The 18,472-nt window shown below is 42.2% G+C and overlaps 2 protein-coding genes across 2 annotated transcripts; one reads left to right on the top strand and one right to left on the bottom strand.

Moving 5' to 3' along the window:
- Positions 1-9,876: 9,876 nt before the first annotated feature.
- Positions 9,877-12,322, top strand: marcksl1b (MARCKS-like 1b). Its single transcript, XM_058048066.2, has 2 exons — positions 9,877-10,170; positions 10,923-12,322. The coding sequence occupies exons 1-2, from the start codon at positions 10,084-10,086 to the stop codon at positions 11,481-11,483; spliced, it is 648 nt and encodes a 215-aa protein (XP_057904049.2). The 5' UTR covers positions 9,877-10,083; the 3' UTR covers positions 11,484-12,322.
- Positions 12,323-14,023: 1,701 nt separating this feature from the next.
- On the bottom strand, positions 14,024-18,437 carry LOC131102396 (sodium-dependent neutral amino acid transporter B(0)AT1-like). The gene is made up of 12 exons (XM_058048046.2): positions 18,210-18,437; positions 17,131-17,271; positions 16,923-17,060; positions 16,674-16,855; positions 16,492-16,602; positions 15,658-15,770; positions 15,453-15,581; positions 15,221-15,377; positions 14,941-15,145; positions 14,495-14,654; positions 14,243-14,405; positions 14,024-14,170 (listed from the first exon to the last, which is right to left on the bottom strand). Exons 1-12 carry the CDS (start codon positions 18,406-18,408, stop codon positions 14,033-14,035), a joined length of 1,836 nt encoding a protein of 611 aa, XP_057904029.2. The 5' UTR covers positions 18,409-18,437; the 3' UTR covers positions 14,024-14,032.
- Between the last annotated feature and the right edge of the window lie 35 nt (positions 18,438-18,472).

Raw genomic sequence — 18,472 nt, 5'->3', positions numbered from 1 at the left:
AAAGCCCTACTCTGTGGCATTAGCAGAAGTGTGTGTGGTTTCCGGGCTTAAATCAGCTGATGAATGAGTAACCAAGTCCCTACAATAAGAGGATATAAAAAGCCCTTTCTCTTGTTTGGTGCGTAAGGGAGTTCTAAGTCCAGTTAAAAAGCCTTATTAATTTGTGCATATGAGTGCGAGTCTGTGTCTGTTTCACGAGGCCATGTGGAGCCACTGGCGATGCAGCTGCAAACATTAGTGGGTCAGTGTGCCATCAACCCATTCATCAGCACTTCTCCCTCTTTTCTCCCCTCTGACTCACGCCCGTCCATCTATCGGCTTCGCCGCTCACACTAGCGCTCCGCCGCTCGCTATGTTTTGTCAAGTGTACACCATGCAGTCTGTTACTCACCAGTGCTGAATGGGGCCCGGACACACACATGCGATGTGTTGCAATGAGCTCATCAGGTCGCATTCATGCCACCTTAGCAAAAAACGATTCTCTCTGAGGAATTTACTAAAAGGAATCCTGCAGGTGCAGTGGTATTTCTGAAAGGATGAATATATACAGGAGAGCTACAGTAATTAAACTAAACCGCTTTGCTGAACAGCGTCTAATTCCAAAGCATCTCCTAATAAGCATGGCAAGTCTCTTAAAGTGGATAATATACAGACAATTTGTATTATGTACTAAAGGCATCCAGCAGGCTTAAAAAAAACGTTCAGGTGTTACACTCAAAAGCGTAGTTATTTTTGCAGGAAGTGATGTAAGCAATCTTCTAATCCTGAACTGCTTGACAAAACCTGCACCCCTATTATGTTTCATGTTTCATATATTGTGTATGTAAGTATGAAAGATTGACTTGAAATTTCTCACAGCTCTCTGCAAAAGACACCCTGGCTGAATCCCAGCAAATGTTAGTCCACACGTTTTGGGGACTGACTAGCACGTTTCAACAAAATTTCCCCAAAACAAGGCCACCATCAAGCAAAACGTTGTCGCAGGGTCACAGGCAGGAGAGGCACCAAATTTTACACCTTCACTCCAACTCAACTATGAACCTCTAACGTCACTTCCTGTACACCATCCACTCAGCTCCCTTAGCATCACACACAAGCATGAGTCTTATGTATGTCTAAAATTGCTTATTTTCTCTTATTATGTCTACTGTATTGGGTAATATGCATGTCAAGTTGACTGTAGGGGTGCTATGCTTACCTAGAGGGCTCTAATAATCTTAAAAACTGCATTTAGAAGGTGGTAAATAGTTTTTCCACGCACTGTGTTCTAACTACACTTATTACAGTTGGATCTGCAACCAAATAACCGCAATAAACGAGGGATAGTGTATTACAATCAAAAAGGGGCACCACAATGAATGAATGAACGAACTGGACTGTATAATGGTTCCTTGTTCATCCAGTTATTCATATTCTAAACACTTTCTGCCAATAATTTCACCAGTTTGGCCTTGGATGCATTTGAGCTTGTTGTTGTGTTCTGGGGGCCTCAATCCTGATTGGAGTTTGTATTCTAGCAGCCAACTGTCACTCGAAATGGCGTCAAAAACAAATTGCACACAAAACCCTCAAGTGCTCACAGCAATTATATTGATTACCAAAAATGTCTGCCTTTAAAGTGTCCAATTTAATATAATAACAACATACATTACATATGTTTGATTACAGAAATAGTGGAAATACTACGGTAATTTTTGCAATTGGTTGAGTTATGTTGACAGAAGAGGCATGAATGATGACACTCTTTCTATTCCCTTTTGCATATCCACTTCCCTTAAATCTACACCTTCAAGACTTTCGTTATCCTTTCAAGTAATAACATGGTTTCTATTTCTCTTCATGACCCATCCACTGCTGTCCTCTGACATTCTTAAAAGTGGAGGGGAGAAGAGGAGGACGAGGAGGAGGAATAAGAGGAAGGGGAGGGGGTGGATGCGTTGCTCAGTTCTGCTGAATGTGCTCACATGTATGAAAGGAGAAGAATTTATTTTAAGACTCTTGCGTGGGTGTACACAGATTTGAAACACACACACACACACACACAGAGTGCACACATGCTCAGAGATGAGCCCTGACCTACCTTTATATCAACCTTGTTTTGAAAGCAACTGCAAAAATGCCTCTCCTCTCTAGCTACAAGACGTTTCCACCTGCCCATATTCTCTTAAACGCATTACTCAACGCACACACACACGTTGAGGAAAAATCAGGTCACATCCTGAAAAGGAAAGACACACAAAGCACAAGATAGAAATTGCAAGATTAGGGAAGGAACAATAAAAAGCTGTGAGCGCCATATCGCACCATGGACGTCTGCCTTGTTGTGTCATAGGATGTCAGCATTGCCACAATGTTATTATCCAGGAGAAACTGTTGTCATGGCAATAAGGTCAGAGGCATGCTCATATGTCAAAAGGGATTTATACTGGGCTGGCACCATTTCCAGTGCTGTGTGTGTGTGTGTGTATATATATACTGTACAGAGAATGTGTGTTTACAATATGTATAGACAGCAATGAGTCAGAGATGGCCATTCACATTAACATTTTACTATGTTTCCAAGAAATGTGCCAGAAAACTGTACAGTCGTTGGTTAGTTGGTTAAATAAAGATTAAATACATTCAAACAAGGGTCTTTAATAGGTAGGTTCATGTATCAGATCAATGTATACTTTGCTTTGTAAATAAAGTACAGTTAAATATTGCCAATAATATAAACCAAGTAGCTTACCCCTCCTTTCATCCTTTGAATTGTGATGAAAGTTGAAGACCCTTGTACTAATATTAATATTATAATAAATTGAAAACATTCTCCTTCCCAAACCAAATACTGCTCCTTTGTTTGTTACTGTGTCTCCTTCCAGCTCCAGCATTTTTTTAAACAATTTTCGACACCACTATTTTGACATTTTTAACTGGACAACTGATCCATTTGTATTTTGACACCAATTGTCAGCCTAAAACACCATAAGCTATTTTATTGATCATCAAACTGACACACATTTCATGGCACATACCATTTACGTGTCGCGTTTCACATTCCTAATTTGGATCTTCCACTGAAACATTGTGTAAAGCCCTCACCGAAAGTGCACTGTGGCTCACAATGACACACAAACTCCCACTATCTGGACTGATGTTGGGAAAGAATAAGTGGACAAAAAGAAAAAACAACAATTCCCCTTGGCTTAAATGTGCACTGATGTGGACGTTTCCAGTTGCAGTCGTTAATGGAAAGTCCCAAAGGAAAGTCCCAGATCTTTCAGGTTCTTGTCTTTAAAGGTGTCCACTTCACTGTCCGCCCTGAAACTCCAATCAAAAGGTGAACAACACAAAGCAATCGTTCCCTCATTTGCAATTAAAATTCTCTTGGGTGTCTTCCTCAGAGGAGACAAGATGTAAATGTGACCTAGTTACTTTCTACTGAACAGGACTGGTAAATGAAAACATAGCACCTTTGCTTCCTGATACTATTGTTGTTTACCCCAAACTCCCTGACCCCTTGACCCATGGGCCACCAAGGCAGATGAGCGCTAAAGTCATGATTATTTTTCTTGCTTGCATCCAGCATGGACATCTGTCATGTCCAACATGAAGCCATATGGTATCTATTGTCCACATTGACCACTGCAAGGATGGTTTTGATTAAAATGGCTGCTTATAATCCGGGCCAGGCACTGTTTCCCCCACAAAAATAATTAACTTCATCCTCTAAACATGACATTCCTGCTTTGTTTAGGGTGACAGTGTGATCAGTCAGAGCACCCTCCTCAATGAGCTCCTCAGTTTCTATTTAATACCCATAATCCTTTGTCTCTCCAGCCTGCCGCTCTTCCTCCTCGCTTCACTTTCTTCACCCACCCTTTTTTCACCCCCCCCCCCCCTCCTGACTTGTGATGCTCATCCACAGCAAGATGAGGCGCAAAACAATGGGTCCCTTTGGGAGGCTGAGTTCACCCGCAGTGTGCGATCCAGACATCCGTGAATATACGCACAAAGCCTCATTGACGGCTCCCTGGCAAGAAGAGGGGTGACTCTCTCCTCTTGCGGATAAGACCCTAGAGTGTGTGGCAAGGGCTTGATGTGAAAATGAATTACAACGGCCACAGGATCAAAAGCGGGGCACAGGTAAAGATGGATTCAGCATTCCTGCTCTAACAGCAATGCATTCCTGGGTCAGGGCAGTGTTGCAGGACAAGCCCCAGGCAGAAAAAAAATACTGTGATCAAAGCAAGCAAGGGGGAAGACCAGGTCAAAGGGCGGGGACAATCTGGAGAATAACCTGAGGTGGAACGCGGTGTAACAAGGTGTCAATAAGTAATGGAGAAAGTGAAGGAGACTCAATTAGATGTCCGATGAAGCTCCTGTTAACTCAAACTGAAATTGAACAATGTGTGGCCAACACGCTAAACGCCGACTTTGGTTTTACTTGCACCAAATTTAAACTCAACACAGTCTGGGAACTAAACTCGTAAGCAACCCGAGGACCATCTGTATATTTTGAGGGAAATTTGGAAATAAAGCCGCATTAACTTAGATTGTATTTATTATAACACATTTGTGGTACAAAAGGATTATGCAAATCTATCAGAGTGCTTTCATTCCATTCATTCCATTGCAACACAGACACTTCTCTATCGACTATTCGATGGGCAGCGGTCTGTCAAGCTCCACCCTCCAGAAACCAAATTTAAGGGAAATCGTGTACCTTACTGAACTTAACCAAGCACTTAATGCAAGCTTAAAAGTTCTCAACTTCCCATTATTTGTTCACCACTTCCTTTTGACCTTTTCATCGAAGAATGGCCCACCATACAAGAGTTTGATAACATCTTGTTACACACCTCAACCACACCCAGGTCAGCTCTTACTTATTTCCATCGTCTTTCCATCTAAGGTCTCGGCTATCCACCCAGCCCCCGTTTTCTTCTCCATACATTCCAACCATCAGTCCAACTCTATGAACTCAGTCACAGCTGATGCCCTCCTTGCTTTGTATGTGTGTGTGTGTGTGTGTGTGTGTGCATAATGTGTGATCCATGTGTGAAGGATTGCTTCTCTGTGCCTTACCCCCCCCACACTCAGTGGTAGTCCCATGACAATGCTTCCCTTATATGAACATAACACACAGACGCACAGACGCACATGTGCAGACGCACACGCAAGCGAAGCGAGGAGACGACGAGCCTCGTCACTGGCCTCCAACACAGTCGTCATCGCCGCTACCCCGCGCATGTCTTTTCACGGAAGAAGAAGAAAGGGGGGCTTGATGTTGTTCCATCTGCGAAAGTTAAGCATGATGTTACCTCAGGCGGGCTGAAGAAGCCCATTCACGGGAGAAGATGGCTCGAGGAGACGGGAGCCTGCGTGCCAGGCATTCCACAGCACACAGTGGACACATTATTATGACATTTACAAGGCCAACTAGACAGATACAGCGTGATATGTGTGTGAGAAAAGGTCGTCCCCTCGGTGTGACTGCAATTGGGAGAACCAGAGTGGAGCATAAAGAAGCCCTGATATTCTGGAATATGACAGAATGTATGCACAAAAATGAAACCAAATCCATCCCATAAGACAAAACACTAATAGAGTATTCTTCCTGAAGATTTGGTTCCTTGCGTAGTCATGGTTACGCCACTTGGTCAAGGTTGTGGGGGCAGCTATGGATTGTTAGTTAGTCTTGACTCACAGCAACGCTTATGAAACATGCCAAATGGGCAAGGCGGACACATAAACATCAGTCTCGGCATCACAGATCCATCCATACAAGCCTGTCACGTTTCAACAATGCAATTCATTTAAAGGGGACCCATTATGCTCATTTTCGGTGTTTTGTATCGAGTTGGGCGGCACGGCGGGCGAGGAGCAGGGTTCAATTCCACCCTCGGCCATCTCTGTGTGGAGTTTGCATGTTCTCCCCGTGCATGCGTGGGTTTTCTCCAGGGACTCCGGTTTCCTCCCACAAAAAACATGCTAGGTTAATTGGCGGCTCCAAATTATCTATAGGTATGAATGTGAGTGTGAATGGTTGTTTGTCTATATGTCTATATGTCTATATGTGTCCAGGGTGTACCCCGCTTCTCGCCCAAAGACAAGTGGGATAGGCTCCAGCACCCCCGCGACCCTCGTGAGGAAAAAGCGGTAAAAAATGAATGAATGAATGTATCGAGTTGTGGACTCCTATAGAGCAGCTACACACAATAACCCGCACAGAAAGCTTTCTAGATCTTCCAGATTCTGCACCTCTCTCTGCAGTGTTTTCACTGACTTCCTGTTTCCCACCCAAAAGGTCTGTTTAATTGACTCCACCCCCGCCCACTCTGCTGGGTTTGTGGTAGTCACAATCCCGTAATCGTCCAGTTTGTCTAACCAACAACAAAGGTGTGTAGAATTACAAATGAATTTCAATCACTTTTGTTTTCTTTTTGTTTAATGTCACAAGCCGGATCCGCTTGTGAGTGCTTTTAGATGTGGAAGGGGCCTACAGCGGCACACTCTGCTAGTTGAGAAGGGGTGGGGCACGTAACATGGCCTGGTGGTTAGCACATCGCCCACTCAGTCGTCTGTATGTGACATGTGATTGGCTGGCGACCGGGCCCAGGCTCGGAGAGAGGACAAGAGGTATAGAAAATGAATGAAAGAGAAATCTGTGTATGGGAAACACTGCATCCTATCAAAACTGCCATTGTTCCACTCACCAGTTGTTAGTCATGAATTAAATAGAACTACTAGTGAACTGCTAGTAAGTAATGTGCAAAGTCAGAAAAGTTGCAGAAATACAGTGTTTTACTATGAAGTGATGGCACTCAAGCTTGACCCAAGTCAAGTATTTAAAGGCAATCACAAAACACTTTGGGGTCAAAATATTGGACATTCTTGAGACAAGAAATTGCAGCAAGAAAAGTTAGGGTATGGCAATGATGTCACAGTATCGCCTGATAGTTATGATGTCATCCCCACCGTACACGCAGTCCCGAGGACGCTTTATTTCATGGTGTCTTTAGCTTGCTATGATATATGATGATGTAACAGTCCATGTTATAGCGCTGAACCATTATATTTCCTTAACACTTAAGATCTGTTAATCTTTTTAATGGTCCTTCAAAGTCTCCGAGTCATTTGGACATATGGTAGATTAAAACCACACAACCAATGGATGTCTTGTGGTCAGTTGTTGTTTATGTTCCAAGACTGTTAAATGACCGACTGCGCTTGAAAGAACATTATTTATATAAATCATCAATACAGTTAGGAGTAAAAGAGTCTTTTTGTTCATACAACAGGCTTCAGACTCTGCCGTCTACAGGCATGGCGGGCGCCTCTTGCAATATCTCCACATACAGTGTCTGCTGCCGTTTGACGCCCCTGCACGACCTGAAGCGTTATTGTTCCATGGAAAGAAAAAGCGCCCCAGATCATGGTGGCGCCATCTGGAAAACATCTCAGGTGGGATCTCCTTGTCATGCCCGAAACGTTGTAACCAGGCAATGTGAGGCCTTTGAAGATATTTTTTATTAGTTTATAAATTATTTGTTTATTATTCGTTGGATTATTCGTTAACCTTTCTGTCGCAGATGTTGTCTGATGGTTATCGGACATGGTCAAGGATCGTCCCGTGTGTTTACGGACAGCCAATTGGATCCTCTAGGTGAATGGGTCCTCCGGTGACATTTTTCTTGACGTTTTTTGTTCCATAACCTTCAGGATCTTTGAATCTAAATCTTGAATTTGGATCTTTCCTAATCTGTCTAACCACATCTAACCTCGGCAGCAACAACGAGACGCCTTGCTTATGCAGTTCCACAATCCGACCACGTTCAAAGAGAGAAAGCTTTTTTGCCTTTGCCATCAAGAAATGACATTGAATCCTCAAGATTTTGGCCTTTAAAGTCTGTGGTCTTAAACTGTACATCATTTGACAAACAGACAATTTCACTAGAACGCTTGTTTGCAATGAACTAAGTTTTTTGGGGGGGCTCACTTTCTACGTAGAACCTCCTCAGGAGCCAACAGATCAAAATGTAAATTACTGCAATTTTTCAACTGAATGTTGATCAGTAGCGCATTGCCGCATCCACACACTATTCTACCAAAGTCTAACTGCTTAAACTACAAAATGTTTTATGTCTATAAAAAACGACATTGCGTGCAACAGTTCTTTTTTGCACAAACTTGTGCCTTAGCCTGCACATGAATTGAAAGGGTTGGGCCATTGGCGTTCTGATGCTCTCGCTAAATCAATTAGATTTATTGGTCACAGGGGAGATCAATTTGTCACATTGAACACTGAGACTCTTTTCTTCACTTAATTGAGATATGTAGGGTTAACAGCTGTTGCGAGAAATGTGCATGGGAGAAAACGATCAGGTGGAATGTGCATGATCATCACATTGACCTTTTTTTTCCCCCCTCACTCCTCTCTTCTGGTATTTTGTTGACAAGCGGAAGTGAACAACAAATCCAGTCACACAGCCATGAGGACTCAGCATGATATACTATTAGTCCTAATGCTGATTTTGTTCATCATCCAGACAAATACACTGGACAATAGGTACAACAGATTCAATCTGTATTCACCATTGTGTGTATGGTCATTTTGCTGTCTGGATGCTTGCACTGCAGAGCAAGCAACATCAATCCTCAATAAATTGCCTTACAACTCGTTGCGTCATGTTATGTATCACACAGCTGTACGATGACTATGCAATTGGAACAGTCACTCATTCATTTTATTCTGCAGACGTGCACTTAACTCATTCGCTACCAAAGACGGATTTCTACGTTTTTCCAACCCGAACAGCCAATGCCTTTTAGGTTTCTTTGAGCGAGAGGCAAGAAGAGATCATGTTTAGTGCTGTAAAAACGGCCATGAGATGGCAGGGGATAATTTTAGAAGCGCTCGACATGGAGGATGTTGAAAAGCATGGAGGTGTGTAGCATGCACACAGTTACACACTGAAGGGAATTTCAAATCTTCATGGTGTAATACTTGGCGTAATACTTGTCAATAAATTGGTGTTTGCATGTAAAAAAAAAGTTTTTTGTATTGTTTATGTTGTGGCATCCAGTTGTTGAGATATTTTGCCCAAATATATATGGCTACATTTGTGTCACACTGAAAGTTATGCTTGAAAAGTATTTTTGTAACCATGCATAATAGTATAGATAAATGTACTCATATTAGGTACATTTTAAAGCTGCAAAAGAAAATCTGAATTTTAATGCAGAATTAGCTCTTTCCTGATATCATTGCCAACTTTTTCTACACAGTCGCAAACTACAGCCATAAACTTTTTGTGATAAGTGAAAGCAAAAGCTGCAATTCTTTTTTTTTTTGGGCCGACTCAAAATGAAACTGTGTATGTGTGGGTTTACAATTAACTAAGAGAAGCCCTCTGTGTCTCAAAAGTCATTTAAAAGGTTAGAGGTATTAGCCTAAAGGTCAAAACTTGCCCAGTTTACGGTATTGGAGATGACACACAAAAAACATTATAACTCATTATACTAAAATACCAGTAAATGAAATCTACTTTTACACACACACTTAATGGAGCCGTAATCACTTTTAACTGCAGTCCTCATTCTGGACTGAAAGCCAGCAATAAAGCAGGTGGATGATTTTTACTGTCGTGTGACCTCTCATATAAAAGAATAGTTACACAAGGGACATTTTATGTATGTTTTAAATTTAAATATTACACATAAAACTACAGCAATTCATTCCCGGGGGTCTTCTGCCAGGCAGCGAGCAGCAATTGGCCAAAGCCTGCTAGACTGGCCCCCACGCAAAACGCCCATTGGTTGAAAAAGCCCCAAGCCCCGCCCACCGGGTGTCGCCCCAAACCTGTTGTATGTTGAAGCGTTGCGTTCAAGCGCTGATGAGTTTAGAGGCTCTCTCTCCACCGGGGTGACAAGTACGAGCAAGACGGACTTGGAAGAATCAATTAGAACATAAAAAAACACTTTTCGTCGCTTCACAGCAGGATACGCGACTCGACCTGGGGTTTGGACTAACTTCGGGCCACTCTTTTTTAGTTTTTCTTTTTCATTTGCTTTGGAACGAGGCAGACAAAGAAGACAATGGGATCGCAGTCATCCAAGGGAGAGGTGGCCGTGGAGGCGAACGCTGCCGCCGCTGATGCTGGGGCTGTCAAAACCAATGGACAGGTGATTGCAATGAAAAACCTTCATTTCATAATGGCAGGGTTCTTTAAGTTTGCAAATAAGACGAATCCACCCTTAGTGGGTTTAATCTGAACGTTTCCGATGAAGAGTCAGGTGTGGCTTTCAGCATCCTCGCTCATTTTGATGATTAACTTGAAAAAAACATACAATTACATGTCTTAAGTCAATTATGACTACCATTAAGTGCATTTAGGGGGGTGTTTAATTCAAAATCTCAAAGAAAGGGGGGAGGGGGCGTCTTGAGCGCACGTAGACAGCCTACTCCCTTTTTTTTATTCTACTCATCTTCATTCTACAAATGTGCACCTTTCACATTTTAACTACTATTCGATGTTAGCAGGGATTTAATTCATGATTCAATTTAATCTAGGACACAACCACCATCAAGGGGGTTGAAATAGAGCTTAATGTGTGTTATTGTTATCATTATTTTGACCAATTTAGTCAACAATAAGGGAAATGTAGTCGCTCCTGTCGCGTCTTTGTTGAGGCTGTCTGGTACCCGGAGCGGTCTGCATGGCTCTATCGCCGCCTATCGACCAGCCGGGGTGCTGCAAGGCGTCGCCTCTCTACCCAGGCGACGCTAATTGATGAGCACGACGATGCTCTGCAAAATGATGACACACTCACATGAAAAATGATTGGAATGGGCGCAGATGTTGAATTTCAAGCCACGAACAAACAATATTTCGCTTTTTGGTGTAGTTTTAAGAAGATTTCATTCTGGTTTGCAGGAGAATGGGCATGTGAAGACCAATGGCGATGTCTCCACCAAGCCTGATGGGGATGCGGCGGCGACCAACGGCTCAGCCGAGGCTGCCAAGGAGCCCGAAGCAAGCGCGGAGGGCGATGCCATCGAGCCGGCCCCAGCCGCTGACGGCGAGGCGGCCAAACCTGAGGGCGAGGCCGCCGCCGCCAACACCGCCGCCGACGGCGCCACCAAGGAGACCCCCAAGAAGAAGAAGAAGAAGTTCTCCCTGAAGAAGTCCTTCAACTTCAAACTCAACCTGAAGAAGAGCAAGAAGAACGAGGCGGTCAAGGAGGAGCCGGCCGCCACCGCCGCCACCTCTGAGGAGAAGCCGGGGGAAAACGGAGCCACCGCTGCCGCCACAGAGGAGAAGAAGGAGGAGGTGAAGGAGGAGGCTCAAGCCGAGGCCCCGAAAGCTGAGGAGGGGGCTGTCAAAGAGGACGCCCCCAAGGAGGAGGCCAAGGAGGCAGCTGCCCCAGCCCCCGAGGCCTCAAAACCCACAGAGGAAAGCAGCTCGACCCCCGCCCCCTCTGAAAAGAAGGAGTGATTGTATCTGCAACTCAAAATGAACTGGGTGAACTGTTTTTCAAAGAAAGAGAGAGAGAGAATTTAAGAGTATATATATATTTATATATATATGTGTATATGTATACATATGTATATGGATATATGTATATGTAAATATATACACATGTATGTGAGAGACTCCTTCGACGTGCCACTTTTCGTCAAGACGACAGACTAGATTCACTAGGTCACTTCCTGCTCGACATCTGGACCTCGACTGACTTTTCAGGCTTTGGCCTCGGCGGCGGCGAGATGACACCACCCAGCGCGTGTAGTCGGACGAAACATGAATGGAGGACGCATCTTTTTTTCGCCCATCTTACAGCTCAAGATGCCTCCTTTGCGAAGGAAAGAAGAAGAATACAACCGGGACACCACCACCACTTGAAATGACTGTTAAATAGCTAAAAAAAATTAAAAAAACAGAAAACAAGAAATCTGAAATTTAAAGAGACTTGGCAACTTTTTACATTCCTATATTTTAACCCAAATTTGAAGTATTTTGTGGTGTATTATAGAGAACCATCTTAAAAAGAAGCTATGTCTTGTTTGTTAAAAAAAAAAGAAAGAAACTATAGACAAGTTTTGATTTTTACCTTACTATGAGAATAAAAAAAGAACACTTCAGCTTGCTATGTTCACTGTTGCGGTTTGATATGAAGCAGAGTTGTTTATCTGTCGTGTGTGAGCCTGAATCTGCTTTGTCTATGTAAATACAATTGGATTGATTTCTGTTCTTTATTTTGCTAATGTTGACAGATGTTACTGGTTTTATTGTAAAGTTGATAATGGTAAATAAATGTTGGTTACCCGCCTGTGGATGTGACTTTATGATTATTTATACACCACACACATAAACAACAATAGGATCATAAACTTTTCATATTAAGGAACACATGTAAACCATTTCTGGGTATCCATTAGTGATTAAGACAAAAGATGTCTGACATCTCTACATCATTAAACATTAGCACATGAAGGTGAAAAGTCTTTTCCAATGAAATATTCATCATCTAAGTAGACACTTTGAGCACCCTAAGGCCTTTTTAAACTGAAATACAGAACAGCGCTGCTGTGTAAGTGACACTAAAATCCCATTAAAGTCCTAGTCTCATTAATTTAACACAAATATATCACATTTATGAGGATTAGACGAGAGATTACGGCACGTTCATCCTGTGTGCATCTGACCCCGATGGCGTTTGACATAATTGAACACACCAACCTTACCATGTTAAGTCTGATGATCCCTGACTGTCATCACCACCGCCTCATTCTTACACCTCACAGTTGCACATCAGCAAAATTGCCTGGAATGGAAGGAAGGTGCTTTCTTTAACATGTATGGTTGCATGAAAAAAAGGGATGACCTAGTTCACACACATGTTCATGTAAGTCTTCATACAATTTTAATGAAGCTTCCTTCAATTTTGGCTCGCGGATATCAAACCTAATAAGAAAAATAAGTGAACACAAATAAACTTTATTTCAATTCGATTTTGTTTGTTTTTATTGTATTTATTTTATTTGCATTCATGTTTCTTGATTCCTTTGCATCACAAAAAAGGATGACTGCATTTCTCTTCCTGTCAAGCGAAGGCCTGTATGGAAATTAGCTTACATTGCCACCTGGTGGTCGAAGTTTGTAACTGCACTTGAGTTACCTGACAATATGATAAGGTACTGTGTACACTGAGATGTTAGTTTTAAATTAGATGCACTTTAACATTATAAAAGTGTTTCTGCAAAGATACACAAAATACCACTTACATGAAGTAAAAAACACATCTTACTCTCCACACTTTTGTCAAAAGGACCTGTTTACAACTTCCAACGAACAAACAAAAGTAAGCAAAGAAAGTCCAACTCGTAAAATAAAATATGATTATAATTTAAATAGGATTACTTGCTCGATTACTCACTTGGTAATTTCAGGAAACTGTCAACGTCTTTATGTGATCAAATGATGCAGTTTCTCGCCAATAATCATACCAACCGCACATATATCACTCTTATTTACATATAATGGGCATCGCCATCTTGGATTGGGCTCCGCAGTTCACTCTGGTCGTAAAACACTTACCTGCGTCGCAAAAGGTCGTAATATATAAACATACAACAGATCAAGGTCATTTAATCGTGATATTTTTAAATAGTTTGAAAACGTTCATACTTATTTGAAATGTGATACTATAAAACAATATTACACTAATTATTTTAATGTAATGTGTGATATTTCTAATATTTGGACTTTAACATAAAGTGCAGTCCAGCTGTAAAACAGGTAATAATATCAGTACAGTTGTTGTGCTGGATCTGGAAGAATATTCCCTTTGCACTGACATGTGAATGCTTCTTGTTAAGTGTCATATTTGTGCTTTAAAGATACTATATACATATTCATTTTGTTTGCTACTATTTTGTTGTTGTTTTTTCTGAATAAGATTATAAATTAACAAAGGACAAAATCGAACAAATCAGAGATCCTTACTTGAAGACAGCCCCAAATGTCTTATTCAATCTGGACAATCAGTTCTTGCAGCGGACAAAGATAAACCTACATAACGCATACACTGGTACAACCAAACTGGGAACCCCTGCTAACATGAAAATAATCACGCTGATCCATGAAGGATATGCTTCTGTTGACAGTGACGGGAACTTTTCCTGTTGAGGTATGAAACATAAATGATGAGACTATTTATCACAAGGATGAAGACTTATTAAACAAGTGCTTACAGAATCGGGATCCCAGATTAAGTAGGTGAACTTTTCTTGTGCTTGTGTCACCAAGTAGAAGACTAAGATGACAAGGACAATGAGGGGACTGATGACCCTCCATGTCACCTGCCAGAAGATGCCAGGTTTGTGTCCGGTCATGAATTCCACATCCTCATTGAACCTGACACACACACACACAAGCACGTGGATGAGTTGTCACGCATGACCAGGAAGTCATCAAGTCATCAAGTCATCTTCATGAGTGTCTACCTGTCTATGCCGTAGATGTAAACCACAGCGATCATTTCAAAGAATCCAACCGTCAAGAGAGGAACCGATCCTGCAAATTTGTCGAAAAGGGTAAGCCAATACATCCCAGAATTCTGAGCGAAGAGGAGGGAGATGATGAAGGACACAAGGCAGGTCATTCCTGAGATGAACATCAAACAAGAACATCATAGCAAATATGAATATACAGATACACTACGTGGACAAAAGCATAGAGACGCCCTGGAATCAGCTTGTTTGCGGCTATGACAGCCTCCAGGAAGACAGTATCTATGAGAAATGTATCATGAAAATAAATGTCTCGCCCAAAGACAGCTGGGATAGGCTCCAGCAGGACCTTAGTGAGGATGAGCGGTATAGAAAATTGATGGATGAGTGATTGATCATTCGGTAGTCAGCACTAAGAGTTTTAATTTCAACTGGATTACCTGTCAGGGCTTCATGAGGCCATTTCTTGGGAAACACCCCCAAGTCTTTCAAGGGGACCACCACTCCTTCTATGTTGCCAAACAGGGTGGAGAGGCCCAAACACAGCATCATGATGAAGAAGAGCACAGACCACATAGGAGAAGCGGGCATCTTGATGATGGCTTCTGCGAAAACAATAAAAGCCAGACCAGTTCCCTCCACTCCCTGGATAAACATGCTCGTTAGTAAGTAAGTAAGGTGAATGACAACACATAAGAAATGCTGCAATGTTCTTTTTACCTCACTCAGAAATGTTTGCATCTGACAAGTTTTAATGTCCAATCCAAGAACCGTGACCGGATCTGAGCTGTTGAGATGTTTAAAGGCTAAGTCATAATTGCTTGGAGTGATGCTGTCCTCAGGAAGATTGAATCCATTTATTAGCGACATGATGTTTCTGGGGTGGGAATAATGCACCAATAGACTGGAATGAGGTCTTATTACTATTTTCGACTTTTGAAAGTGTACTCACTCATTAACACAGGTGTCATATTTCTCAGTGGCCCTGAAGCCGATAATGGTATAAGTAACTGCAGCAGCATACACCGCTGTCAGGCCAGTGACAAGAGACAGGATCACAGCATCTTGCACACAATTGTTGCTTGAATAAGAAGGAGGGGGAAAAACATCATCAGCATGTTCTCTTAATGATACTGATGATTCTAGCAGACATTTACTGAACGGGATTGTAGCTGGAGAAGGAGATGAGGGCCCCCCACCCGAGACTCAACGAGTAAAAGACCTGGGCCCCCGCATCCAGCCAAGTGGACGACTTGCTCAACTCATCCACCTGGAAACAGGAATGGACTTTTGTTATGGTGAGAAACGGGACACTTCATTAGGTACACCTGCACAGTATACATCATCCTACATCATTTTCAAGTTGTTATTATTATTCAGAAATAATGTAAAGTGAGTATTACTACTGTAAAATAAAACTAAAATAAAGTAAAACTAATGAAGATGCTTCTCCGGGTACTCCGGTTTTCTCCCACATTCCAAAAACATGCTAGGTTAATTGGCGACTCCAAATTGTCCATAGGTATGAATGTGAGTGTGAATGGTTGTTTGTCTATATGTGTCCTGTGATTGGCTGGTGACCAGTCCAGGGTGTACCCCGCCTCTCGCCCGAAGACAGCTGGGATAGGCTCCAGCACCCCCGCGACCCTCGTGAGGAAAAAGCAGTAGAAAATGAATAATGAAGATGCCAAATATAAGACATAATAAAGAGGAAATGGGAAGTTTTTTGCAGAACAATACTGTTATTTTGTGGTATATTGCTATATTAGTGGTACTGCTTACTCATAAGGTTTAAAACTTCTATTTCTGGCTTCTATGGTCGCACTTTTCCTCAAAAATAAACATAAAAGAACCAAAAAGTAAGTAAGTAAAGTAAAAGATATAAAGAATTTGTTAAAAATATAGTTATTGAAAGTGTGAGTGCATTAGAGCTATATCCACAATTGTGTCCAATCTGTGTGTTTTCACACTTCATGCAATTTCAACCATACCTCTGGTGTAAAGAGGAACTTTATACCGCTTAAGGCGCCTTTAAGTGTCAGTCCTCGTATCAGGAATATGGCCAACACGACGTATGGCAGGATGGCTGTGATGTACACGGCCTAAGACAACAATAGCAAGCGTTAAAGCAAGTCATTTCAGAGAATACTGACTATACTACCAGTGGCATCACCTTTCCTGAGGTGCCGATCCCTCTGATGCAGCAAATGCAGAGAACAGTCCATGCAGCCAGGAGACACACCACTATGGGCCAGTGGAGACCACCAGAGTCAGATATGGAGGTGGAGCTGTTCAGGGTCACCCGGTAGAAGAAATAGTCCACCGTGGAGCTCTGTTGACACTCTGGTACGTAACCTAAGTAAACAAACAGTCCATAAACATGAATGCAGTCTGGTGGTGGTAAATATCTCATGAAATATACCTGTCCTATTGTCATTGAGAGGACACTGAGTCCAAGGTAGGGGGCTTTGGAAGGAATTGAAGAGGTACCACAGGATCCAGGCTATCAAGGTGTTGTAGTAGACGGCAATTAAAAGGCACACCAGCATAGAGGCAATACCTGAAAACCACAGCAGTACCAGTATCATGGTCTGTTTTTCTTCTGAATGTGATTATTTTTGACAACATACCGACACCGGTCAGGTAAGGACTGATGGCCCGCCATACTCCCACGCTGCCTTTCCTGAGACGCTGGCCAATAGCGAACTCCAGCAACAGGAGAGGCATCCCTTCTAACACCAGCAGGATCAGGTAAGGGATCAAAAACGCTCCTGGGATATATAATGTACGATACAACTTTATTTATAAACATGACATACTGAGCATAATAACATAGACAGGGCAGGGTTATCATTGTCAAAAAGGCTGCCACCCACATCCCCAAAATATGCAGGTTAGATGAATTGTCGACTTTAAAATGTCCAAAGGTATGAATGTGAGTGTGAACGGTCATTCGTTTGTATGCAATTGGCTAGTGACCAGATGTGCATCACCTTTCTACTGAAGTCAGCTGCGATGGAAAATGATGCCATTAAATAAGACATAAAAAACAATAAAACCAACATAGCCAATATTGTTATAAAGGACACAGTACAGTCAAAGGTTTCTTAAGGAGGTCTTTCACTCTGAATGATTAACTAGAAAATTCTAGCCAAATTACAGTAAAGGTCTGGCCTGGTGTTTACAAGCAGGCTATTAGTATTTTTATAGTGTATGTACATGATATGTAAAAATAAGCACTTTTACAGCCAAAATGCTACCATGCTAACAGTTAGCATGCTATGTAGCAAAAGTGCTAAGTCAGTTTGATAGTCTTTTGTTTATATTTGCATACAGGCATTAGTGAAAGAGCTAAAATGCTACTATGCTAACAGTTCACATGGTAATGCTAGCATAGGTATCGTGTACATAACGTCTTGACAACGACAAGTTTCAGTCATTGTGTGGTTATGTTTGGCTATCCATTCAATATAGCTAACGTTAGTATCTCACCTTAGCCACCAGGCTATCTTTAGCTGACAACAAACATGGCTAATGGGGGGGGGGGGGGGCGTGGCTTGCAGCGTCAGAGCAGAAAGGGGTCAAATAAACAGATTTGAGGGTTTGACCCTCCATGCAGTACCAAAACAAGAAAGACATCAACTTTAATTCTGTGAGAAGAAAAAGTCGATGCTAATATGCTAATATGCTAATAGCTCGCGCATCTTACCTCCTCCATGACTTTGACACAAGTAGGGAAATCGCCACACATTCCCGATCCCGATGCAAAAGCCCACACAAGTCAGGATGTACTGAGCTTTGTTGTCCCACTTGGGCCTGTTTCCCACCTCCTCTTTCTCCATCCTCTCCAGATCCTCAAGGGTGGGGATCCTCAAATCCAGTTCCGGGTTAGGAAGTACCAATTTCATGGTGTTTGCACGAACACCAAAGCAGACGAGTGATCAGTACTTTACAATGTCTGGTATGAGGTTT

The sequence above is a fragment of the Doryrhamphus excisus genome, linkage group LG7 (assembly GCF_037039965.1).
Source record: "Doryrhamphus excisus strain RoL-2023G ecotype Guam linkage group LG7, RoL_Dexc_Guam_v1.1, whole genome shotgun sequence".
NCBI classification, from domain to species: domain Eukaryota; kingdom Metazoa; phylum Chordata; class Actinopteri; order Syngnathiformes; family Syngnathidae; genus Doryrhamphus; species Doryrhamphus excisus.
Note: the sequence above shows the minus strand (reverse complement) of the source record. Positions and strands in the feature narration are given on the sequence as shown.

What these genes read in the sequence shown, in the direction of transcription:
- marcksl1b (XM_058048066.2), top strand. Translation starts at nt 10,084, where the DNA reads ATGGGATCGCAGTCATCCAAGGGAGAGGTGGCCGTGGAGGCGAACGCT. An exon ending in CTGTCAAAACCAATGGACAG is followed by an intron (nt 10,171 to 10,922) that starts GTGATTGCAATG and finishes TCTGGTTTGCAG; the next exon opens with GAGAATGGGCATGTGAAGAC.
- LOC131102396 (XM_058048046.2), bottom strand. Translation starts at nt 18,408, where the DNA reads ATGAAATTGGTACTTCCTAACCCGGAACTGGATTTGAGGATCCCCACC. An exon ending in TGCAAACATTTCTGAGTGAG is followed by an intron (nt 15,146 to 15,220) that starts GTAAAAAGAACA and finishes ATGTTTATCCAG; the next exon opens with GGAGTGGAGGGAACTGGTCT. An exon ending in TAATCTGGGATCCCGATTCT is followed by an intron (nt 14,171 to 14,242) that starts GTAAGCACTTGT and finishes ATACCTCAACAG; the next exon opens with GAAAAGTTCCCGTCACTGTC.